Source organism: Callospermophilus lateralis, chromosome X (assembly GCF_048772815.1).
Source record: "Callospermophilus lateralis isolate mCalLat2 chromosome X, mCalLat2.hap1, whole genome shotgun sequence".
NCBI lineage: Eukaryota > Metazoa > Chordata > Mammalia > Rodentia > Sciuridae > Callospermophilus > Callospermophilus lateralis.
In genome coordinates, this window is record NC_135325.1 from 52,109,016 (window position 1) to 52,135,992 (window position 26,977).

Consider the following 26,977-nt stretch of genomic DNA (forward strand, 5'->3'; position numbering starts at 1 on the left):
ACACTTACTTTATAGATCTAGGCAGGGTACCCCCATGGGCTTGTAGCAACAAGACCTGTAGTTGTTGTACCTGAGAGAAGCAAAGAAAAATAATCAATCGCCAATCCAAAACTACTAATTCCTTAGCAATGATATTACTACAAATAGCCAGACATGGTGGAACATGCCTGTAATCCCAGCAGCTCAGGAGGCTGAGGTAGAATTGTGAGTTCAAAGCCAGACTCAGCAAATTGAGGCACTAAGCAACTCAGTGAGACCCTGTCTTTAAATAAAATAAAAAATAGGGCTGGGAATGTGGCTTGGTGGTCGAGTGTCCCTGAGTTCAATCCCTGGTACCAAAAAAAAAAAAAAAAAAAAAAAAAAAGAAAAGAAAAAAAATTACTATAATTAGCATTTAGATAATTTTACTTAATGCCAATGAAATCTAAGGTAGAGCTTAGGTATTTATTCCAATCAGATTTTTGCCCACATTAGTTCATTAAAGTAACTTGCTAAGGTCACCAATGACCCGAATGTCATTAGAGCCAATGGAACATTTTTCAGCCTTCATTTTTACTCAATTGACTGTTTGGTAGCATTTGGCTTACCAGAATCATACTTTCCTGATTTCTACATAGTAGCCAGACCATCTTTTAAAAATGCAAATTACCAATGTTACCACCCAGCTTAAAATCATTTTTGCACATGGTCCATGAGTTCTTGGTCATGTTTTTGCTTTCCCTTTAGGTTCATACTAGAATACTTTCCTTGCTTTCTATGTGGCCAGTCACACTAGTATCCTTTCAGTTTCCCAAATGCACTATACTTCATCCTAACTTAGACTCTTTCAGCACTTGCTATGTGCCAGGTGTTGTTCAAAGTACTTTACATAGATTACTCACTTAACCCTCACAAATACCCTATAAAGTAGGGTATTGTTATTATTCCCAGTGCAGACAGGGAATCTGAGGGACAGACAACTTGCCTAAAGTATATAGCTAGTAAGCTATAAAGCCAGGATTTGAACCTGGGCTGTCTGGTGGGCAATATTCATGCTCTTTGCCATACTTTGCTCTCATGCTGGTTTTTCTCCTCCCACCTCTCTTCCTTCTTCTATGCAATTTATTCATACATAATCCCTCTGATCTCAGCTCAAATGTTGTTACCTTAGGGAAGGCTCCCCAGACTGAATATTTAATAGAAGGCCCCATTCAACACTCTCATAGCATAGAAAGCCAGTTTATAATCACAAAATAGTATATGATTATGTGTTTAGTGTTTGTCTCTCATGTTAAGCAATAAGAAGGTAGAAACTGTTGATTTGCTCAATAATGTATCCCAGCATAGTGCCCAGCACATAATATTGTTCCATAAATACTTATTGTTGGAATGAATGAGCAAATAAGTGAATAAGAGGAAGAAGGGCCTTCTGGGCAATGGAATAAACATAAAAGAAAATAGGAGGATAGAGTGGTATTGTATAATTCAGATGATACTGTGGACAGATAAATTACTTATATTCTCTATTGTAACCCCTAGGGAGGAAGGAGATAAAGGAGAAGGAAAGGGAAGAAAAGAGATTGATTAAATAGTAATCACTAAGGGGGGAGGCCAGAGAGGGAGTGAATATTGGGCTAGCAAATGCTTGATTTCAAGTGAAAGCAGTAGTATAATCTGGAAAGTGAGAAAATGTCACCCCCTTATACCTGCATCAATCTAATCCCTGCCTTCTTGTCTTCTCTAACAGGGCTACTGAGCTGTTGTACAACCAGTCATATACCACAAATTCATCTCATACTTAACTCTCCTATTTCTGCTGAGAGTGACTTTAAGCCCTATTCTTTTTGTTTTAAAAAAATTTTAGTTGTAAATGGACACAATACCTTTATTTTATTTACTTATTTTTATGTGGTGCTGAGGATTGAACCCAGTGCCTCACACATGCCAGGCAAGTGCTTTACCACTGACCCACAACCCCAGCCCTCAAGCCCCCTATTCTTATTTGACTGCTCAGTCTTAGAAGATGACCTTGTCTGTTCTCTGTTCTCAGTTTCTCCTATCTAGTTCTTTTACTTTTTTTTTCAGTACTGAAGATTTAACATCCAGGGATTGTACATGCTAGGCAAGTGCTCTACCACTGAGTTACACCAACAGGCCCTCCCACTTTCAAAAAAGTTTGAGACAGGGTCTCACTATGTAGACCACACTGGCTTAGAACTTGCAATCCTCTTGCCTCCCAAATTGCTGGGATTAAAGGCATAAGCCACTGCACCCAGCTCTTTCTTTTACTTGTGCAATTTTCTCCCATAGTTTAAAAACAAACCTATGTTCCTTGACCCTTGATTTCCAGCTAATGTCTTTTCTTACCATGTCTCTTTGAAATAAGAGCCATCAGCTTCCTCCACTTCTTTTAATTTTTTTTTAGTTGTTGATGGACCTTTATTTTATTTGTTTATATGCAGTACTGAGAATTAAACCCAGAGCCTCACACATGCTAGGCAAGCGCTCTACCACTGAGCCACAATCCCAGCCCATTCCTCCACTTCTTACCTACCATTCTGTATACTTATCCTGAATCAACCTACTCTTATTCCCCTGACCTTCCTCTAATAAAGGTAACCAATAGCTTCCTTATTGATAAAAATTAATGGACATTTAAAAATCCTTATCTTACACTTTATAAGTTTATACTTCTCATAATCCTCCTTGAAATGCTTGTCCCTTGGCTGTCATGACCCCACTGGTTTTCTTCCTGTCTACTGCTTTTTAATCTCTCTTGTTGTCTTCTCTTCTTCCTGTATTGTCTTCTCTTCTTCCTGTATTTCTTAAGTGCTAATGTTCCCAAGATTTCTGGTTTGGGCCTTCTCTTCTTCATTTGCTCATTCAGCAATTATTTAGTGAGTGACTTTAATATGTCAAGTACTCTTTGATTTTATCCACTCCATAACTTCATACCATCTAATGCTATTCACTCTTGAACCTGTTTCTTCAGCTAAGACATCTCTACATCAAACCCATACAGCCAGCTATATTTGAATATTTCTACTTACAAGTCCTATAAGCCATTCAACTTCAAAATTAACCAAACTGAACTCATCATTTCCAGTTTTCCTACCTGACCTTGTTTTTCCTCCTGTATTCCCTGACTCAATGATCGACACTACCATTTATTTAGTTGTCCAAGAAAGGAACTTGGGAACCAATTTCAACTCTCCCCACTCACCCTAATTTTCCCACATCAAATGTTACCACTTAAGTTCTATATATTTTAGTTCCTTCTTGTTTTTCTCCTCCTAACTATCTCCTTCTCTTTATCTCTATTGCTACTGCCTTTAGTTCAGGCCATAGGTCTTACTTTGTTATTATAACAGCCAAATTTCTTTTCTTACTTCTAGCCATGTCCACCTCTAATCTACTTTCTCTATACTTGCTGAGATTATCTCCCTAAAACATACACATTTTATCATATCACCCTCTTATTTAAAACCCTTAAATGGCTCTAATACTTTCCAGCTGATTTCCAAATTCTTGAACAGGTTATATAAGGAACTTCAGAATCTGGGCCTTGCCTACATCTCTTGCTTCATCTCTCACTGCTCACTTCTTTTTCAGTGAACTCTCCAATACTACCTCCAATCTTAGAAGTGCAGCAAACATATTAATAGGATTTACTTGAAGAGGTCACCAAACTAACAATGCTTAACAAATGTATCTAAAATTCCGACAGAGGAAAATATGACAAACAGAAGCTGTACCATTCCACTCACATATTTTTCCCATAAAATTTTAATTCCCTTATACCTGTTGCTTAAGATGATTAAGTTCAGCTGTCTGGGGATCAATATTAATTACAGGTTTGTTCTTGATTTTTCTTGCTCTGTCAGCGTAGCGAAGGGTATTTAATGTTTCCTCTAGATTGGAGTCAGCAGGACTCACACAGGCTATCATAAGTGTATGGCTATTACCTCCTAGAGAATCTGAAAAAAACACAATAAAGAATCATGGAAGGAAATGAAATCAAATAGGTAGGATGTAATCACAAGCTGTCCATTTGGGTTGGTGACAAAATTTTTAAGATATTTACAAATTTCTTATTTGTTTTAATATAAAAACTCTTAAGATTTCTAGTATGTAAAATGATACATATTTTAGAACACTATTGTATGTGTCTCTATTCTCAAGAGAAACTATTATTTCAGCAGTGAATCAGGTTAAAACAACTGTGGCCTGACCCATAGGAGCCTCACTATTGTGATTAAACATTCTTAGGATGCCCCCTCTAGGTAGATTTTAACTCTCCAGAGAATTCTGCTTAGCAGCACTATTATATAAAGAAACATTAACCATGTTCATTTTCAGGTGCAAAGTACTAAGTACAGTTGGCACTCTACAGACTTCTTGGCTCTCAAAGCCATATATGAAGACATTTTCCCATTATCTTGGAAACCTGACTGCCAACAGCTCTCTCTTCTATTTATCAATTAGACAGCTATGTATGTGTTAGCCCCAGTAGCTAGCTTTTTACCTGTCTCATCTTTGCTTGCTCAGCACTATCATTCTCAGTTACTCTTTCTTATTTTTAGAGGTACTTTGGGCTTACCTTGAAGAAGTCGAGTCAACTTGGAATCTCTGTAGGGCACAAAACCACCCTTTTTGTCATCCCCGAGAGCACTGATTACATTTCCCAAGCATAGGAGGCCTCGATTAATATTTATACCTAATAATAGGAAACAAAATTTAAATTGCTTGGTAAATATATACATATACTTGCATTTCTTCTGAGAAAAAAGAAATAAAGACCCCATAGAAATACTATTATCAATCCTAAGGAATTTTCTTAATCCTGTTAACTTTTCTGAGTGTGCCTCTATGTAAAGTTCAAAGAACAAATGTCCAAATGTTGGATTTGCACAATTGAGTCCTTTGGCACTTCTTGCCCTTTCACCATGGAAACAAAGTAGACAGATAACTATCACTATGACAACAATCATCCATATAGTTATTTACTTCTTACATCCATTATCAAAATCCTTAAACTAAAGATGTGAAATTGGATGCACAGCTATTTTTTTTTTTACAATTTTATTGTCATTGTTTTTACTATCTTTCTCCTTTTACAGATAAGGAAACTAGCTCAAAATTATATGGCTTGCCTAAGGTTAAACAGTTTTGGGCCAGAGATTTCCTTTTCTTTTTTTTGGTACTCAAGATTTAACCCAGGGGTGCTTTACCACTGAGCTACAGCCCCAGCCCTTTTTGGTTTTTATTTGGAGACAGAATATCACTAAGTTGCTTAGGGCCTTGCTAAGTTGCTGAGACTGGCCTTGAACTTGTAAACCACCTGTCTCAGCCTCCCGAGCTGCTAGGAATACAAGTGTATGCCACCATGCCCAGCCTAAGATCACTACTCCTAGGACTTCAGTCAAGTCCCATGCTCTTTCTTTATATAACACTGGAATACCTTTCCTCTTACTGTTTTAAAAAGGGTAAACATTCTTTTCTATTTTATTTTATTTAATTCTCAGGTTTGCTTTTCCAAACAGTGTAATAATCTCTGAGGTCCCTCTAAAACACATGACTTCTCATTATTACTGGGAAGGGCTATACAGTATAATGGTTAAGTACGTGGGCTTTGGTATCAGATAGACCTAGGCTGCAATCTTGGCTCTGTCCCTAAACAACTATATGATCTTGGGTAATATCCTCAATAAAATAAGACAAATGTATCCCCCTTATTTGGTGGTAGTGGGAATCAAATAAGATACTATTTATAAACCAAAGTCAAATGATACATAAATGGTGCTATAGTTTGAATGTCCAAATTCATGTTGAAATTTGATCCCCAAAATATCTGTAGGAGGAAGGACTTTTAGGAGGTGATTAGGTCATGAGTCTCTGCCCTTGTGGATGGGATTAATGCCTTATAAAAAGGGACAGAGGCAACTAGCGAGGGACTTTTGCTCTTCTTTCCCTTCTGCCACATAAGAACACTGTTTATTTTTCTTTTTCCCTTCCACATTTTTTTTGCCATAGAAGGATGCAGTGAGGAGATACCCTCACCAGACTATAATGTTGCTGGTACCATGATCTTGGACTTAGCTTCCAGAATTATGAGAAATAAAATTCTATTTATACAAATTACTCAGTCTAAGGTTTCCTATTAAAGAAGCACAAATGGACTAAGACAAATAGTATCATTTTTGTTAGCCCTACTCTACCTTCTACTTTTGCAGCCATATTTTGGACTCCCTTTTTAACCTGAGACAAATACATTTATAAGATCCCAAACCCCACATTTCTCTCTGACTGCATCTTTCATAGATTCTGTTCTTCACTTTTATGGCTACCAATTTACTGACCCTTCTATTGTCAGTAGATTAGACTCTTTTGGGCTTTAAACTACCTATTCTGAACCCTCTAGATAAATATTTCAGTTTTCCATTCCTAGGCACTCACTGGATCAACATTCCCAACATAGGTTAAACTGATCTGTGTAGGTGTCTATCTGGAGGATACAGTGCTGAAGAAATAACATAAGCAAATGGACTGGATCCATTGCAAGCATTCTATTGACCTTAGCTGAAATCTTGATCAATTACAAATCTTTTCTTCCTCATTCGTAATTGACTAATCTAACTCACTATAGTAGCTATTCTAAATACTTGTTATTTTCAAGACTGTAAATCTACCTTTACTTTCTACTAATTTTTACCTAATATATTATGGAGCCTAGTTATCCACAAGGGTTCCCTAACCTTCCTTCTCCCCACCTCACATTATTTCCTTTGCTATTATTCATTCCTTCATCCTTTCCTTTGTTTCAGAGGAAATGGCTGCTTTTATTCTCAAGGCTCTTCCTTTTGTCTCTGTCCATATTTCTATTCCCATGATCTCTCTGGGACCTGGGATCCTTCAATTTTTCCCTTTTCTCTTAGACTTTCTAATCATTTTCCTTTCACTAATTCCTTCTTTCAGTCTATACACATGCTTATATCTCCCCAATCTAAAACAAAAACAATTTCCTTAAGCAACCCTCTCTTTCTTTTCCTTTTATTGCCAGTTGGAAGAAATACCATTTTGCAGAGCCATTTATTCCACTCAGGAAAAAGAGCCTGCTGAGATTTATCAAATCTGTTTGCCAATACTTTACTAATCCCTGTATTAGGACTTTCCTTTTATAGCCTAACAGAACATGGTGCCATCTTACTGGCCCAGATCCCATCTGGATGTAAAGGTGACTGCTCAGGTTTTTCTGTAGACCAAAACTTTTATCTTTAGTTTCATGAAGGAACAAATAAAATTCCAGATGGACCCTGAGAAGAACCTATGGCTACTGTAATCTACACAAAAACAAAAGACTTAAGGACAGGGGCTGGGATTGTGGTTTAGCGGTAGAGCGCTCGCTCACCTAGCAAGGACAAGGCCCTGGATTCAATCCTCAGCACCACATAAAATAAATAAATAAATAAAATAAAGATATTTTTTAAAAAAGACTTAAGGACAAATTAGGTGTCATTATTTTTTTTTTCTTCTTTAAAAGAGAGTTGGAGGGGCTGGGGATGTGGCTCAAGCGGTAGCACGCTCGCCTGGCATGCATGCGGCCCAGGTTCGATCCTCAAGACCACATACAAACAAAGATGTTATGTCTGCCGAAAACTAAAAAATAAATATTAAAATTCTCTCTCTCTCTTTAAAAAATAATAAAATAAAATAAAAGAGAGTTGGTGCTTTGGAATAGAATAGGAACTGAGGGACATAAACGTCTCTCTAGAAAGAAATCGTCACAAAGTAGGATTTGATTTTCTGTTGTTAAGGCAATAAAGTGATATGTTCTTGACAAAGATGAAGTAAAGAACATGTTTGCAGAGATTAAGAGTTCTTTTTTTAAATAGATGGACACAATACCTTTATTTTATTTATTTATTATGTTTATTTGGTGCTGAGAATTGAACCCAGTGCCTCACATGTGCTAGGCAAATCCTCTACCACTGAGCTACAATCTCAGGCCAGAGACAAAGAATTCTGATCAAGGATGGCTATGATGAAAAAAATGCCCAGGTAAAAGTATATGATCAGAAGTTCTTTTCAAAGCCTGAATATACATAAAGCAAGGAGACTTAAGACTACTACTCAGTACTGTTGGGTGCTTTTTCACTATGGCAACAAATAAATAATAAAGGAGAGGTTTTTACATTAAAAGAGAAATATAACTTCAAAGCTACCATGGAGGCACATTACAATGGGTTTAACAAATGGAATAGAAAATTTTGTTTGCATTTGAAATAAGGGAGAAAAACTAGGTAGGAGGGGAATGAAGTAGTTCTATATGCTTAGGGCAATTTTGCTTCCTAGAGGATTTTGCCAATACATGGAGACATTTGTTTGTTTCAACTTAATGGAGAAGTATGTGTGCTACTGGCACCTAGTGGGTAAAGGCCAAAGATGCTCCTAACTGTCCTACATTGCACAGGGTAGTTCCCACCTTGTTTATTTGACCCAAACTGTCAATAGTTCCATATCTGAGAAACTTGCTCTATGTGACGAAAATACATATGAGCCTAAGGCAAGAAAAATGGTTGAGTAAACTATGGTGAAAAATTGAAGTAATATTATAGTGTAGATATGGTCTTCCTGGTCAAAGAGAAAGGGAATGATCTGGGACTCAAATGGGTCATAAAACTTAAGGAGGCAACGAATGAGAGGGGATAGAGTGAGAAGGGGACTTGAATGGAAGACAGAGGATCTTAGTTCAAACTCTTGCCTCTATCACTTAGCAATGTGACATTAGACAAGATACTGCAACTTTTTAAAAATATTTTTTTAGTTGTTGATGGACTTTTATTTTCACTTATTTGTATGTGGTGCTGAGAATCAAACCCAGTGCCTCACGCATGCTAGACCACTGAGCTACAACCCCAACCCCAAGATACCGCAACTTTACTTTATCCATAAAACAGGGCAATACTTACCTTACACTTCATGGGATAGTGATAAAAATCAAATGTGATCTATAAAGAGATATCTACATGTAAGTTATTAAATGAGTAGAGAAACATGGATAATCTGGATATTTGCTGTCAGGTGAGCCGAATGCAGAGTACCTGATAAATCCCTTATCTACTTTCATGAGAATTTCTTTACCCAAAAGTACTGTGCCTAATAAAAGAAATGGGCTTTCAAATGGACATAGAAAGAATAAATGACTATATAAGTAAAATGGTGGAAATCTAGTTGTAAGGGGACCAAGGGACATGGACAAACATCAGCACTCTAGTCTTTATGAAAATAATCTCCAAAATTCAGGAAAAAAGACAGCTGTGATCCTAAGGCAAGAAAGTCTACAGGGGAAAATAACAAAAGGTTAGAAGACTTTCAAAAAATAAGATCGTAATTATCTAGACACAAATAATTCCAATAAAAAAATCAATGTCACTATATAGAAATGGGTTTTCAAGTAAACTCATATATAAAAATAACAGTGTCATGGGAAATTCTGCTCAAACACAGGAGACTGGCCCTCAGCATTTCTTTCCTCTCCCTCCTAAAACATCACTAAAAGGAGTAAAATAATTACTAACCCACACGATCACAGAGCCTAGGAGAAGATATATCAGTAGGCAGGAGGTTTCAACGTATTTCTAGAGTACAGGTGGAAAAGTGACAAATAACATAACAAGATGGAGGAAACTTCAACCTAAAGTGCCTGCAGAGGGACAATAATGATGACAGTAATAAAAACACATATTAACTCATCCAATCTTCACAACAGTCCTATAAAGTAGATATCATTATTTCCCCTGTTTGACAGGTATGAAAGTTGGGACACAAAGAGATTAAGAAACTTGTTCAAAATTACATATAAGAGGTTGTGAGGGGAATGGGAAAAAAATAAGGAGAGAAATGAATTACAGTAGATGGGGTAGAGAGAGAAGATGGGAGGAGGGGGGGGGGATAGTAGAGGATAGGAAAGGTAGAAGAATACAACAGTTACTATTATGGCATTATGTAAAAATGTGGATGTGTAACCGATGTGATTCTGTAAACTTTGTAATGTTTTGAATAACCAATAAAAAAAGAGAGAGAGAGAAAAAAAAAGAAAGTTAAATACAAACAAATAAAAAAAAAGAAACTTGTTCAAGGTCACAAAGCAGCAGTCAGGATTCAAATGTAGGTATTATGGCTACAAAGTTGAGGTCTTAATCTCTACCTAAATGAAGGAGTTAATTTGTTTACTTAGAGGCACCAGGTACCACAGAGAGAAGAGGCACTTATCCCTAAGAAGAGGGGTTTGTTAGAAAATCTAAATTTACTATTCTTGAACTCACATTCTCCTCTCCAGAGCCATGCAAACACTGTGTCTCCCATATTCTCATTCTCATTCTCTCTCTCTCTCCTTTTCTTTTTCTTAATTTCTTTTGGATACTGAACTCAAGGATACTTTACTACTGAGCCACATCTCCAACCCTTTTTATTTTGAGACAGGGTCTCACTAAATTGCTTAGGGTCACTAAGTTGCCCAGGCTGGCCTCAAACTTGTGATCTTCTTGCCTCAGCTTTCCAAGTTGCTGGGATTACAGGCATATGCCACTGCACCTGACCCATGTCTGCCATTCTCAATCATTCACCATCTATTTTACAGGATATTCTTTCTATATGCACCCACTAAATGTTGGTATTCTCTTGGGACTGTCTTATGTCTTTTCTTAGTATATACACTCTACCTGGGTGATCTCATCCATAACTGGAGTCCCAATAGATACCTTTATGCTAATAACTCCCTAAATCTGCATCTCCAAACCAAACCTCTTTCCTGATGTCCAAACTTGTACTTTGACTGCCTACTGAATACCTCCACTGAGCTAAGATATTGCACAAAATCACTAAAAAAACAGTATTTGTCTTTCAATACAAACTTGTTTCACTTCTAGCACTATTCCTTTGCATTGCCTCACCTTCTAAACCTGCCACCCAACCAATAGCAAACCTGATTCATTCTGGACTCTGCCACTTTTCTCACCCCACATCTCAAGTTCTTTATTCATTGAAGAGTTAGTGAATATGTAAAATTCTCTAGGAACTGTGCTAGCTAGTGTTAGAGATAAAAAGATGAATAAATAATAAGCCTACTTTCAAGGAATGCACAGAAGAAGAGATGGGCATACAAACGATCACAGATATAGTGTTAGAGGAAAAGAAATATAGAGTTAAAACATGCTATCATAGGAAAGAGTGGAAAACATTACCTGGGAATGTACACTCCAGAGGAGAAATGAAGTTTGAGCTGACTCATGAAGGGTGACTAAGACAATGCTGATGGAGAAGGGAAAGGTAGGAAAGAAGAATGTAAAGGTATTGCAGATAACATACGCCAAGACACATGTCTATGAAAGAAACAATATTTTAAGAATTTAGGTAGTTCAATAGGAGTATAATGCAAGTTATGACATGGAATATGGCAAACAATGAGGTCAGAGGACAGCTAGAGACAAATCATAAAGGGCCTTATATGTAATGCTCAGGTATTTGTGTCTATCTTATAGGACAGTGATTGTCAAATTGTATTTCTCAGAATCATAGGGATACTTTAGGGAAACAGAGATACTTCAAAGTTTCTGAAAATGTAATTTGGATTTTGCTTTAAATATAATTCTTTTAAAATGTTATTTATTTATTGGTATGTGGTGCTGAGGATCAAACCCAGTGCCTCACATATGCCAGGCGAGTGCTCTGCCACTGAGCCACAACCCCAGCCCTTAAATATAATTAAAAATATATATTTTTAGTCGTTGATAGACATTTATTTAATTTTTTTTATATATTTTATTTATTTATATGTGGTGCTGAGAATCAAACCCAGTGGCTCACACATGCTAGGCAAGCACTCTACCACTGAGCCACAGGCCTAGCCCTAAACATAACCATTTTTGTTATGGTAAAATGTACATGACAGTACAAATGTTTCTCAACTCCTGACAGGGTTATGTCATATTAAACTCATCATGAGTTGAAAATATCACAAGCCGATATTTTCTAAGCTACCAAATATCAAAGCTTAGCAACTCAGCACACTATAGCATCAGTTTGTCCTCATGAATGTGTGGCCGACTGGAAGCTACAGCTCGTCACTCATATCCAGCATCATGAGAGAGCTATCTATTGCTACCTAGAGAAGACCAAATTCAAAATTTGAAGTATAGTTTTTGTTGTATACATTATCACTTTGTACTAGTGTAAAGTTGAAAATTCATAAGTGGAATCATCATAATTAGGGATGGTCTACATACAGTTCAGTGGTTAAGTACAAATTGTTTTGCACTATTTTAAAGGTATTTCAAAAACTGCACTTAAATAACTCACTACAATGTGCTATATATCAAATATTAACACACTAACACATTACCTTGTACATCAAGGTTAATTAATTTTTCTTCAGTCTTTGAGGCAGTTCCTCAATGCACACATTCATCATTGCATCAGTCAGTTGTGTAGCAACAAATGAATGTGAAACTCCGTATATTAAGATGGTATGGTATTAAAGATGGTTTTGAAATTGACCAAATTATGCTGTCATATTGTATACATATACAAATATGTCCCAATGAATTCCACTATTATGTATAATTATAATGCACCAATAAAAAGAAGAGAAAAAGAAAATTCTAAAAAGATTAAAAATAAAGATGAATTCAGTGCATTTTTTAAGCATTGGGTATGTCTTGTTAGACATTTATAGTGAACCAACCTAGGATTTGAATTTCCTACTATTCCTAATTCAAGCTTCTAGACCAGTTTAATAATTGAAGATAATCCTGATTTTTGTAAAGTGAACCATTAAAAATGTGAATTTCCAGAGCTGGGGTTGTGGCTCAGCAGTAAAGTGCTCCTCTAGCATGTATGGGGCACGGACTTTGATCCTCAGCACCACATAAAAATAAATAAATGTCCAATTACAACTAAAAATATTTTAAAAAAACATTTTAAAAAATATTTTCTTAGTTGTTGATATTTATTTATTTATTTATATGGTGCTGAGAACTGAACCCAGTGCCTCACACATGCCAGGCAAGTGCACTACTGCTGAGCCCCAGCCCCAAAACATTTTTTTTTAAATGTTTATTTCCAACTATATATCAGTATGAGCCAGGATTTTATTGTTAAATGTGTCACCAGAGAAAAATTATTGAAATAAATTAGATGTAAAACGTTTAACATGATTGAAAGTGTCATCCATAATTCCTATCATGTCATGCACTAAAAATTAAGAATGTTCACTTCAACTTTATTTCTAATAGCAGAAGTCTGGAACCAACTGAAATATTCATCAATAGAGGAATAATATAATACATATGATGTATTGTGTACACTCACACAATACGCAGACATGGAAAACAATAGGGTAGACCTGTACATGCTGATGTGGAACAATCTAAAAAAATATATCAAATACAAAAAATATGGCGAAAAGTGGAACAGTGTACATAATACTTGTATAAAAAGAGAAACTATCTAGGGATGTGAAACTAGGGATTTGTGGAAAGAGAAAAAAATTACTATTGTCATATGGTATTTTTAAACACTTTTATTTTGAAATAATTATGGATTCTCAGGAAATTGCAGAAGAATTTCCAAGGAGGCCTGGGCACCCTTCACCCAACCTACCCCAATAGTAACAACTGTACGACAATATCATAACAGGAAATCAATGTTGGTACAATCCAGAGACCTTATTTAGCTTCACTATTTTTTATATATACTCTGTGTATGTCCACATATGTATAGTTCTATGTAATTATGTAATAGGCATAACTATCTAACCACCACCAAAATCAAGATACAGACTATCCTTCCTATCACAAGAAGGCTGTCTCGTGTTACCCTTTATAGGTATCCCTTCCCCCTCCACTCTCAGTCCCTAACTCCTGGTAACCACTGATCTATTCTCTTCTGTAGTTTTATTATTCCAAGAAAGTTATAACCAGTTACAGAGAATCGACTAGTGGTTGCCAGAGGTTAGGATTGGTGATAAGGTCTGATTTCAAAGGGCTAGAACAAGGGAGTAGTTTGCAATTAAAGAACTATTAAATATCCTTGATGTGCTGCTAATTACATGACTCTTTACATGTATGAAAACTCATAGAACATCAAAATAAGTAAATTTTTATTTTATGTTGAATTTCAAAAAGTGAAAAAAAGAATGTTATAGAAGCATCACAGTATGTAAACTTTTGTGATTAGCTTTTTCTTACTTATAATAATTCATCCAAGTTGTTGTATCCATCAAAAATACTGCATTCCTTTTTACTGTCAAATATTATTCCATGGCATGGATGTGCCAGTATACTTAACCATTCACCTGTTAGAGGACATTTTGGTTCTTTCCAGTCTTGGGCTATTATGAATAGAGCAACTGTGAACATTCCTGTACTGGTTTTTGTGTGAACATACATTTTTTTTATTTGTCTGATATACAAGCCCAATAGTGCAATTACTGTGTCTTATGGAAAGACATAAGTTTAGTTTTACAGGTATCTGTTGGACTATTTTCCAGAGTGGGTGAAACATTTTTACATTCCTATTCCCAATGTATGAGAGAGATAATTTCTCCATATTCTTTTTTTTTTAAGAGAGAGAGAGAGAGAGAGAGAGAGAGAGAGAGAGAGAGAATTTTAATATTTATTTTTTAGTTATCGGCGGGCACAACATCTTTGTTTGTATGTGGTGCTGAGGATCGAACCCGGGCTGCACGCATGCCAGGCGAGCGTGCTACCGCTTGAGCCACATCCCCAGCCCAATTTCTCCATATTCTTACAGGCATTTGGCACTGTCACTAGTTTTCTTTTAGCTGTTCTGAGAGGTGTGCAGTAATATCTTATTGTGATTTTAATTCTTATTTCCTTAATGATTGAGGATGTTGAATATCTTTTCATGTGCTTATTGTCATCTGTTTATGCTCTTTAGTTAGATATCTGTTCATATCTTGGCCCATTTTCCAGTGGGATGTGTTTTAAGAGATTTAAGAGTTCCTCATATATTCTAGATACAAGTCGTTTGTTGGGACTATAGGCATATGCTACTGCATTGGCTCGACTTTGATTTAATGGAATAAAGTATCAAGAAGCCGAAAAAGGCATATAATATGATATACATGATGATACACTCACACAATATGCAGACATGGAAAAGGAGGGACACTGCTTATTAGGAAGGAAAGGATGGATTTTTAAATAAACAATGCTAGGGGAAATGGATATTTATGTGGAAAAAGAAAATGGGACCCCTACATCATACCATGTACAAAAAATAGTTTTTGGTAGATTAAAGACATAGATGTGAAAGGCAAAACTGTAATATAGGAAGAACTCTGTGAAGACCTTGGTACCAACACACACAGACTGAATTTCTTAAATATGACACAAAACAAGGCACTAATAAATGTGAGAGGGTAAAAAGATAAGCCAGAGATTAGAGGGTAAATATCTGCAAAACACACAGGGATGAGGAGATTTGCAATAAATATAAATACCAATTACTACAATATATATTTAAAAACCTACTTTTTAAAACAAGTAAGAAAACACAGCACTCAGTGGAAAAACAAGTAAGACAAACAGGCATTTTAATGAAAAGAAAATATACATGAGAAATAAAATGTGAAAAGGTGATCGATCCTTTAGCCCTCAAGGGGATGAACATTAAAAAATTCACCTACTTAAGTGGCAAAACTTAAAATTCAGAAAAAAAACAATATTGGGGGATGTGAAGTGACAAGGATGCTCATACATTTGAATACACACTTTGGAAGAAACAGTTTGGAGTATAGGTACCCACTGACTTAACAATTCTACTGGGTATATAATATAGAAAATCTTATACAAATACATCAGGATACATGAGCAAGAACATTCATATAAGCACTGCTGATAATGGTCAGAATCTAGAAACAACTGCAATATACATCAACAGTAGAAACAAAAATAGTATAGTCATATGGTCAAATACAATATAGAAATGAAACGAAACACAGCAACAGAGGAATCTCTCAGTGTTGAGTGGAGGATGCAAGACACTATAGATTACATATACTATGATTCCATTCACATAAAGGTTAATCATTGACAAAACTAAATGAGACACGTGACGTGGAACACACTTTTAATCCCAGCAACTTTGAAGGCTAAGGCAGAAGGATCATAAATTCCAGGCCAGCCTCAGCAACTTAATGAGACTCTGTATCAAAACAAAAACTTAAAAAGACTGGGGATGTAACAGTAGTAAAGCATTCCTGGTTCAAGTCTCGGTACCAACACACACACACCTAAATGATGCCATTGATTGTGTGTGTGTGTGAAAGAGAGAGAGAGAGAGATACATATATACACACACAAATACATACATATACACATACATACTGCTACCAAGAAAAGTAAGAGAATCACTATTGCAAATATCAGTGGCTACCTGGAGAGGGAAGGGAAGGGTCATAACCTGAGAGTGGTATGCATGGTTGCTGGAAGGGTTTTGTTTTTCAATCTAAGTTGTAGTCACATGGGTGTCACTTTATTTTTAAAACTATATACATGACTTACACAATTATCTGTATATATGCTATATTTTACCAAAGAAATGAAACTAAGAGTGAATCACAAGTGTTGCTAAGCAGTGTGAAGTTTTTTGAAGTGCTTGACTCTAAAGGTAGCAGTTACAGAGGGAGTTGGGATTGAAGGAATTTGGGCACATATGTTCAACAAAAATACCTGTAGAAAAATATTTATAGCAGAACTATTCATAAGCACTATTCATAACAGGCCCCAAATGGAAATTACGCAAATGCCCATCTAACAGTAGAAAGAATAAACTGAGTTGTATTCATCAGTAATATACTATATAAAATGAATGAATTACAACTACATGCAATACTATGGATGAATCTCACAAATATGCTGGATTCAGAAATATTACTGGATTCAGAAAAAACAGAATATACAGTTAAATTTGAATTTCAGATAAATGAAGAATAATTTTTTTAAATTTTTTTTAGTTGTAGTTGGACACAATAGCTTTATACTATTTATTTATGTGGTGCTAAAAATTGAACCCAGGGTCTTGAACATGCTAGGCGAGTACCCTACTGCTGAACCACAATCCCAGCCTGAAGAATCATTTTAATGTTAAGTATGACACACACTCAAAATAATTTGTCACTTATCTGAAATTCAAAATAGACTGGGCATGCTATATGCTGTTAAGCAACTTTACACTGAGTGAAAGAAGTCAGACACAAGGAAGTCCATACCACAAAACTAATCTAGGACTAGAACTCTGGATAGTGGTTACCCTTTGTGGAGATTAGATGGGGGCACAAGTAGCACTTCTGGAATGCTTGAAATATTGTTTCTTCATCTGGGTGCTATTTACATAGGTGTATTTCACTTTGTGAACATTCATTAAACTGTTCAATTATGCTTTGGTCACTTTTCTTTATGTATGTTACACTTCAACTGAATAACCTACCTGCTCTCTATTTGTAATCTATAATCTACCTGGCAGTGGCTTAAATATTTTATATTCAAAATCACAGTAAAGCTTAGCATGATAGTATACACCTGTTATCCCAGCAACTTGGGAGGCTGAGGCAGGAGGATCACAAGGTCAAGGTCAGCCTCATCAACTTAGTGAAACTGTCTCAAAATAAAGAATAAAAAGGACTGGTGATACAGCTCAGTGGTAAAAATATCCCTGAGATATCCCCATTTAAAATAAATCACAATAAAAATAGGGATAAACTTAACAGGAAATGCACAGCACCTATATTGACTAAAAGGGAGAAAAATACCACAAGTTGATAATTTAATCCAGAATATAATGGTCTATGAATATAAAAGTATATACAACTTCTGCTAAGTGAAGTAAGCCAATCCCAAAAAACCTAAGTCCAAATGTTCCCTCTAATAAGTGGATGCTGATCCATAATAGTGGGGGAGGGGAACTTTGGGAGGAACTTTGGGCAAAGGGGATGGAGGAATGAGGAGGGGGCATGTGGGCATGAAAGGTGGTGGAATGAGATGGGCATCATTATCCTAGGTACATGTACAACTACACATATGGTGTGACACTACATCATGTACAACCAGAGAAATGAAAAGTTGTGCTGCAGGGCTGGGGCTGTAGCTCAGCAGCAGAGCACTTGCCTAGCATGCATGAGACACTGGCTTCGATCCTCAGCACCACATAAAAATCAACAAATAAAATAAAGGCATTCTATCCATCTACAACTACAAAAATAATTTTTAAAAAGTTGTGCTGCAACTGTGTACAATGAATCAAAATGCATTCTGCTGTCATATACCTCATTAAAATAAACAAATTAATTAATAAAAAAGCATATACAACTTCACTAATAACTGTAGAAATGAAAATAAGATACTATTTTCCTTCCATTTATTAAACTGGTAATAGTACTTCAAAAAGTTATGTTTCATATCATGCCTTCTTGGGAGTTTGGTAGCATCTATTTTAAAATGTAAAAAGATTTTGGGAAAATGGTCCATTAAAGATATTCCAGATTGCTTCTATTCCCAAATGCAATTCATGTGCTGGTCTTAAGCCAAGAAGGTGCTGGAATCAGCCAAGAAAGTGAGGTTGGAGGATGGACCCACGACCTGAGAGTAAGTGATGTAGGATTTTTCATCTCTGATGCTTCCTCAAGGGGATGATGACAAGCTGACTAACAACATGACTGATGCTACAGTGCTGGCTCACAGGCAGAAACCACTGCATCTTTCTTGCTTAGGTGGCTGCTATGACTTCAGAAGCACTAGCAGCAGACTTGAGCCTCAGTGAGCAAAGGAAAATAACAATATACTTATGGGGACCTAAAAACAAGCAGGATGCTTAGAACCCAACTTTGATGAAATAGAGCTGCCAAAGAAAATAGACAACTTGACTTAACAAAGGCTTTCTGGAACTAAAAGAATGAGATACCATTTACCAAAACCAACAGCAATTATCATTCCAAATAAAAAACACCAAAGCCATTCCAATTTAATTCCAAAACTAGATTCCCTGAGGAAAATAACTTTATAAGCCCAGGATGTGAAAGGGGAAGTTCTGGGGAATGAAAATGACCAAATTATGTTGTGTGCATGCACAAATATGTAATAATGAGTCTCACTCTTATGTATAATTAAATGCACTAATAAAAATTTTTTAAAAATAACGCCACAGTATATACTTCAACATCCTTCTTCTTGCTAATAAATAAAACAATGAAACAATAGAAATAAATATTATCAGAGATAATTTTTGTTTTACTGATATGATTTTTATACCAAGTAACTCAAGACTCTAGTTAAAAGCTATTAGAACAGACAAAAATGGCCAAACAAATACATGAAAAAATGTTCAAAACCTCTAGCAATTAGAGAAATGCAAATTAAAACTACACTGAGGAGCTGGGGTTATGGCTCAGGAGTAGAGGGCTCGCCTAGCACATTCAAGGCCCTGGGTTCGATCTTTAGCACCACATAAAAATAAATAAAATAAAACTACACTTAGATTTCATCTCACTCTTACCAGAATGGAAATTATCAAGAATACAAGTAACAATAAATGTTGGCAAGAATGTGGGGAAAAGGATACACTCACACATTGTTGATGGGATTGCAAATTGGTATAACCACTCTGGAAAGCAGTAGGAATAACAGTAGAATGAATCCGACATAATTTTCCTATATACATATATGAAATATGCCATAGTGAATCTCATCATTGTGTATATCCACAAGATAGGATCCAAATTAGAATAAGATATATTCCATGCCTGTATAACATATTGTCCTATGTAACTAAAAATAACCAATAAAAAAAGAACAGAGCTAAATTATCAAGAAGGATGAATCTCAAGATAATAATATTGAATAACAAAATAATAAATCACAGAAGACACATATACAATGAAACCATTTATGTTTAAGTTTAGCAACAGGGAAAATATCACTATATATTTTTGAAGGATACAAGAATGAGACAGATAATGTAAAAGACAACCACCACACTTAGAATGGTGGTTAAATTCACCCCTCAGTCTGAGGCAGCCTGCCTTAATTCCTTCATTTGTTCTACAAAAACTACTAGAAACCTCACTGGACAACTCTATCTCATGTTTCTCAGCTTTTATCCTATGTAATCATGCTGAAGAAGTTGATACAGGTCACAATCCCTTCTTTATAGAAACACTTACCTTGGTTTTCTAGATATTACTATCCTCCTGTCTCTTCAATCTCTTTGACTATGTTACCCTTGGCCTTAAAAATGAGTGGCTTCTCATTAATACTTAAGAGTTGTCTCTCTCCTACTTAGTTTCTCCATACTACTTTCCTACTCATAGATTCTAGCCAACCCAGATGTTGTTTCTAAGCTCTTGTCCTGAATTTCCTACTTCCTCCTGGACTTTTCTAATATCCATTCCAAATCTGGCATGTACAAAATCAAACTCATTATCTTTCTCTCCACTATCTGCTTCCTATATATTCATGTGTCACTTAACAATAGCATACACTGTAAGAAATGCATTGTTAGACAATTTCTTCATTGCTGTAAACATCATAGTATACTTACACAAACTAAGATGACTACGACACCACTAGGAGATATAACCCTCTCTGACCACCATTGTATATATGGTCCATTGTTGACCAAAACATCATTATGTTTCACACACACAAACTTATTTCCTGTTTTCATACTAGCTTCCTGTTAGCTTTTGGCTTCTTTCACTGGATCTAAGACTCTACCATGATTTTGTCATCAGCTTCTTGCCTTACAAATCAAATCTGATATTTGGGTACACTGCATTTGCCCCACTCCTAGTAATATAACATGTAACAACATTCTGGTGGGCTATATCCACACTCTGAAAACATTGTAGAGGGTCTAGCAACTTTCCTACTTCTCAACAGGGACAAAGTCATTTCCTTTTACAGAGACTTCCCTTTGGGAATGGTGATTTGGTAGCTAAAGAAACTGCATTCCAGTGGTAGAAACCACACACCTAAAGGCCTCTTCCACACTCTACCTCTACCCCAAATGTTGACAAGCATCCTATCAAACTTCATTTGGAATTGTATATAAATATTAATAGGCTCCCTTTATTCCTCATTCACCACCACTCAGAACAGATAAAAACACATAGGAGGGAAATAATAATTATGAAGAAGCTGTTATTCACTAGGAATTATGCTACTATTTACTAGAAATTGTGTCTTACAAATATGAGTTCACCTATCTCCACAACTCTAAGGGGGTATATATTCTAATACTATTTTACAAATGAGAAAACTGAAGCTGTGAACCTAAGATGTGAAAACTAGAATGCATATATAAAAACCTCTAATCCAAGCAAGGCATGGTGGAGCACACCTGTAATCCCAGCAATTTGGGAGGCTGAGGCAGGAGAAAGGCAACTTAGTGAGATCCTAATCAACTAAGTGAGACCCTGTCTCAAAATAAAAATTCAAAAGGGCTGGTGATATGGCTCAGTGGTTAAGTACCTCTAGGTTTAATTCCTGGTACCAAAATAAAGGAAAAGAAAAAAAATACAGCATTAATCATTGAATATGACAAATGTAGATAGGAAAAATTGATATATAAACAAGTGAAACAAACAATTACAGATATACAGAAGATTAGAAATATAAAGTAAATCTACTTATCCACTTCTAGTGTTTTGTCAATAAATCTGAAAATCTAATAATATGAATAATTTTCTAAGAAAATATAAATTACCAAAATTGATTCAATATACAGAAAATCAAATCTTCATGAAACCTTCAAAAATAATTTCCATTTTAATATAAATTCTACCAGAGCATAGCAAAAACTTAAAAGCTTCCTAACTCCTTTTATATAGTTGACAAACCTTCAAGCTAAAGCCAGAAAAAAAAAGAGAGCAAATATATAAAAAACAAAAAAGTTATAGGTCACTTTCTCATAGGAACAGGTTTGTAAAAGTCCTAAATTAACAACAAATATATTAAATCCAGCAGTGTGAAGGAAGAACAATTTCTGATCAGTCAATTAAGGAAATGATGGAACATATATTTTTATAAATGTCAATAGGTTCAAAAAGAAAAACTACATGATAATTAACTCTCAATCAATGATAAAATTCAATACTCATTTCTTATTTTAAAAAATACATAATTCTTGGGGTAGGAGTGTAACTCTGTTAGAGCAGTTGCTTAGCATGCATGAAGCCCTAGGTTCAGTCCCCAGCATCATGCACATATTGGAAAAATGTAATTCTTTGGAAACTAGGAATAAAAGGTCACTTCCTTAACTTGAAAAAGTATATTTGCCAGAAATGTATAATACATAGTTAAAGGGAAAACACTAGCAACTTTCTGGTTAGAGTGGAAAAAGAAAAAAAAAGATAAGGATGTTTACTATCACTGGTACTATTAAACATACCAATAAAAGATAAGAAAGGAGGAACAGATGTCTAAAAGGAAGAGACCAAGTTGTCTACTTGAAAATAATATGAATACCCACCTCAAAAATCCATAAATTTCAACTGACAATTGATAAGAAACTTAGAAAACAATTCATCAAGGTAATTTAGGTAAAAGATCAAAAATTTAAAAGTAATATTTTGCAAGACAAGAATAGAAAATAAAAACATAGACATTTGGGCTGGAGTTGTGGCTCCATGGCAAAGCACTTGCCTAGCATATGTGAGGCATTGGGTTTGATCCTTAGCACTGCATAAAATAAACGAATAAAATAAAGGTATGCTATCCATCTACAACTACAAAATTAAAAAAAAAAGAGATATTTAAAACAGCAGCAAAGTCTTTATTGTTGTCGTAGCATGATCCCTGCCCTATGTATGCCTTGTCCAGTCACCTACCATCTGCCACTGTGGACTTCTGGACTGCTCTGGTGCTGAATGCCCTCTACTGTCTGAGCCCCACCTGATAGAGAACAAGGACTTTGGGTTACTTCCCCCAACTTCGCCCCCTCTCAGCAGGAAGCAGTTTGGAGATGTCATCATCACCCATTTTTCCATAGATATGGAATGTAGAAATTGACAGTGGGGAAATGTAACAATGGTCCACTTTATGCTTTAAATATTACCCTTGATGCTCTGCCACTGCAACGTATTTTTTACAATGGATATGTTTCTTTCTCTTCCTCTCTACCTGCTCTCTCTAATCTCTCCCTCTCCGTAATCTTAGGGGTAACAGGATTACCTTTCTTCCCCCATCCTAGGCAGATTTATCTGTCACTGAATACACACTCACCATAGGTACAAAGCCACCCAGATCTTGGGGACAGTACCAGAAGATCTCAGAAATGACTATCTCCCAAATTAACAAGTGAATTATAACTCCAGACAGAGAACACATGGAATGTACCTTTGAGTCACCTCTTTAAAAGCCCCTTGTTCATGCTGCCAGAATCACAGCCTTTGGGACAAGAGTTCCCTGTGTTTCTCCTTTGTTAGCAAAGCAATAAACCTTATTTTTCTTTTTTTTTCTCAAAAAATAAAATAAAATAAAACAAACAAAAAACAGCAGCAAATACTATAATACTCTGAAATAAGCCCAACAGAATTTGTGGTATAAGAATTGTATTTAAAAAATCTAGTTGGGTGCAGTGGCACACGCCTGTAATCCAGGAGCCCAGGAGGCTGAGGCAGGAGGATGGGGAATTCAGTCAGTGTCAGCAAAAGCAAGCCACTAAGCAACTCAGTGAAACTCTGACTCTAAATAAAATACAAAATAGGGCTGGGAATGTGGCTCAGTAGTCGAGTACCCCTGAGTTCAATCCCTGGTACCACCCCCCCCATGCCGAAAAAAAAAAGGAAAACCACAAGCAGGCAAGCAAATGTGATGGTGCCTGCCTGTAACCCCAGCTCCACAGGAGGCTGAGGCAGGAGAACCACAAGTTTGAGACCATCTTGGACAACTCAACAAGATCCTCTGTCAACATAAAATAACATGGCAGAGGTGTGTAGGTCAGTAGTAGAGGGCATCCCTAGCATGAGAGAGAATCTTAGTCCAAGCTCCAAAACAACAACAAAAAACAAACACAACAACAACAACAAAAACCTACAAACCATACCAAATGACATAAATAAAGATAGATCTAATGCAGAGAGATTATGGTTCTGGATAGAAAGACTAAATTCTCCTTAATGTATTAGTTGAATCCAGTGCTCTAGAAAAAGCCCCAAAAGACTTTTTGTTATTGTTGTTGGTACCAGGGATCGAACTAAGAGGCACTCAGCCACTGAGCCACATCCCCAGCCCTATTTTGTATTTTTTTTAAGACAGGGTCTCACTGAGTTGCTTAGCATCTCAGTTTTGCTGAGGCTGGCGTTGAACTCTCGATCCTCCTGCATTTGCCAAAAGACTTTTAATAGTACTTGACAACTTGATTCTAAAATTCATCTGGAAGAAAAATATCAAAACAATAGTGATGAAAGAAAATTGAGGGGAATTGAACTCCCAGAAAGTAAAACATACTATAAACTAGAATTATGAAAAGGTCTAAGAATTTTTAAAAAATCAGCTAATATTAAGGATAAAATAGAGTCTAAAAATAGATCCCTCACACATATGGTTAGCTCAATACACCAAGATACTAAGCCTATTCAGTGGATAAAGGATTTAATTATTTATTTTTTTGGTACTAACAGTTGAACCCTGAGCCTTGTACAGGCTTAGGCAAGCACACTATCACCAAGCTACAGCCCCAGTTCAGGGAATTTTTTTCAGACAAAGGGTGATAGAAAAATTGGATATTTATGTTGGCAAGGGGAGATAATCATTGATCCCTATTATCTTGCTTTATAGACAATGACTACTACAAGACAGATAATGGAATTAATATGCAAGAAAAAAACTATGAAGTTTCAAAAAGGAAACATAGAAGAATATCTACATGATTTTGAATACACAGAGATTTCCTGGAAAGGATGACAATAATACAAAGTGTTAAAGAAAAACCTGATAAATTGAACTTTATCAAAATTAAAATTTTGCTCATCAAAACATGCCTTAATGGCTGGGGTTGTGGCTCAGTGGTAGAGCGCTTGCCTAGGATATAAGGCACTGGGTTCAATCCTCAGCACCACAAAAAAATAAACAAATAAAATAAAGGTATTGTGTCTATCTACAACTAAAAAAATGATGCCATAATAAAAAGACAGACAAGTTGTAGACTGGAAACAAATATTTGCAGTATGCACACCTGCCTTGAATTCATAATACATAACTCCTACAAATCATCAACTAAAAGTTGAACAACTTAATTTTTAAACATGGGCAAAAGACTTGAGTAGACACTTAAAATTCAAACCAACCAAACAAACAAACAAGATATATGAATAGCCAGTAAGTATATGAAAAGATATTCAACTTTCACTATTTTAGAAATGCAAATTAAAACCACTATGAGATATCATTTGCCATCTACTAGAATTTCTTAGACATCTTTTTTATGAAGATGCAGAAAACTGGAACTCTCAAACACTGCTGGGTGTTAAATGGTACAAACCATGTTATAGAACTAAGAATCACTTTCTTAGAAGTTAAGTATATGTTTACTCCCTTCTATTCCTAAATTTAAAGTCAAGAGAAATTAAAACATATTCACAATAAGACCTATACACAGGCAGCCTTATTCACACAGAATAGCTAAAAACTGGAAAAAAACTTCTATCAACAGGAGAATAGGAAACCCCCCCCCCCCCAAAAAAAAAATATATATATATATGGGTATAATCTTCATCAATACAAAGACACAGGTCTCAAACAAAGCAAGAACATGAGTAAATTGCAAAAAATGTTACGTTGAGCAGGATGTGGTGGCCCATGCCTATAATATCTGCTACTATGGAGGCTGAGGCAGGAGAATCACAAATACGAGGTCTATTTCCCACAAAATAGGGAAACTCTGCCTCAAAATAAAATGGGCTGGAGATGTATCTCAGTGGATAAGCACCCCTGATTTCAATACGTAGTGCAAAAAAAAAAAAAAAGTAGCCAATCTTATGCATTTTGAAAAAAAAGGAAAAAAATGCTTAGAATTTTACACACACAAGACGACTGAAACGATTAACAAAGTTCAAAAACGAGGCTGAAAAAAACATGTACCGTATATAACAAAAGATTAATATCCAGAATATATTAACTATACATATGCAGTCAACAAGAAAATTACTACTTAAAAGAAGAAAAAAATAAGCAAAGAAGGTATGAACAGGTTATTTATAGAAATGGAAAGAGAAAAAGCCAGTAATACGAAAAAAATACTCAATATCACAAGTAATTAGGGAAATATAAATTCCTAAAAATAACATGTAATATTCAAGACAAGCAAAAATAAAAAGGTCAATAAATATCCAATATTTTCAGAAGTATATCAAAACATAATTCTTAAATACTTTTAATACAGGTGGAGTGAATACTGACGCAAATATTTTGGAGGGTAATATTTAGCAGTGTTTAAAATCTCAGCCAGGTTCTACGGCATGTGCCTATAATCCCAGCTATTAGGAATGTTGAAGCAGTAGGATCACAGGCTAGTCAGAGGAATTTCACAAGACCCTGTCTCAAAATAAAAAAGTAAAAAGGGTCTGGGAATACAGCCCAGTGGTAAAGTGCCCCTGGGTTCAATCTAGGAAAAAAAAAACCCACAAAACTCAAATGTATATACCCTTCAACTTAGTTCCTCTTCCAGGGATATAACCTGGAGAATACTCTCTTGTATTTCACATACAAGATTATCCAACTAAAGTATCTTTTTGCAATAGGCAAAAAATAGACATCTAAGCAGCACAATTCACAATAGCTAAACTGTGGAGGCAACCTTGATGCCCTTCAATAGGTGAATGGATAAAAAAAATGTGGTGTATATACACAATGGAATATTACTCAGCAATAAAAGAGCATAAAATCATGGCATTTGCAGGTACATGGATGGAGTTAGAGAA

The 26,977-nt window shown here is 35.7% G+C and overlaps 1 protein-coding gene across 1 annotated transcript in view; it reads right to left on the reverse strand.

Annotated features, from left to right (window-relative positions):
• Kif4a (kinesin family member 4A) overlaps positions 1–26,977 on the reverse strand; it is a 122,228-nt gene that overhangs the window by 79,832 nt on the left and 15,419 nt on the right. Inside the window, exons 8-10 of the mRNA XM_077107092.1 lie at positions 4,580–4,696; positions 3,781–3,956; positions 9–70 (exon numbers count right to left, since the gene is read on the reverse strand). Coding sequence (XP_076963207.1) covers positions 9–70; positions 3,781–3,956; positions 4,580–4,696 — 355 coding nt within the window. The remainder of the gene's footprint in view (positions 1–8; positions 71–3,780; positions 3,957–4,579; positions 4,697–26,977) is intronic.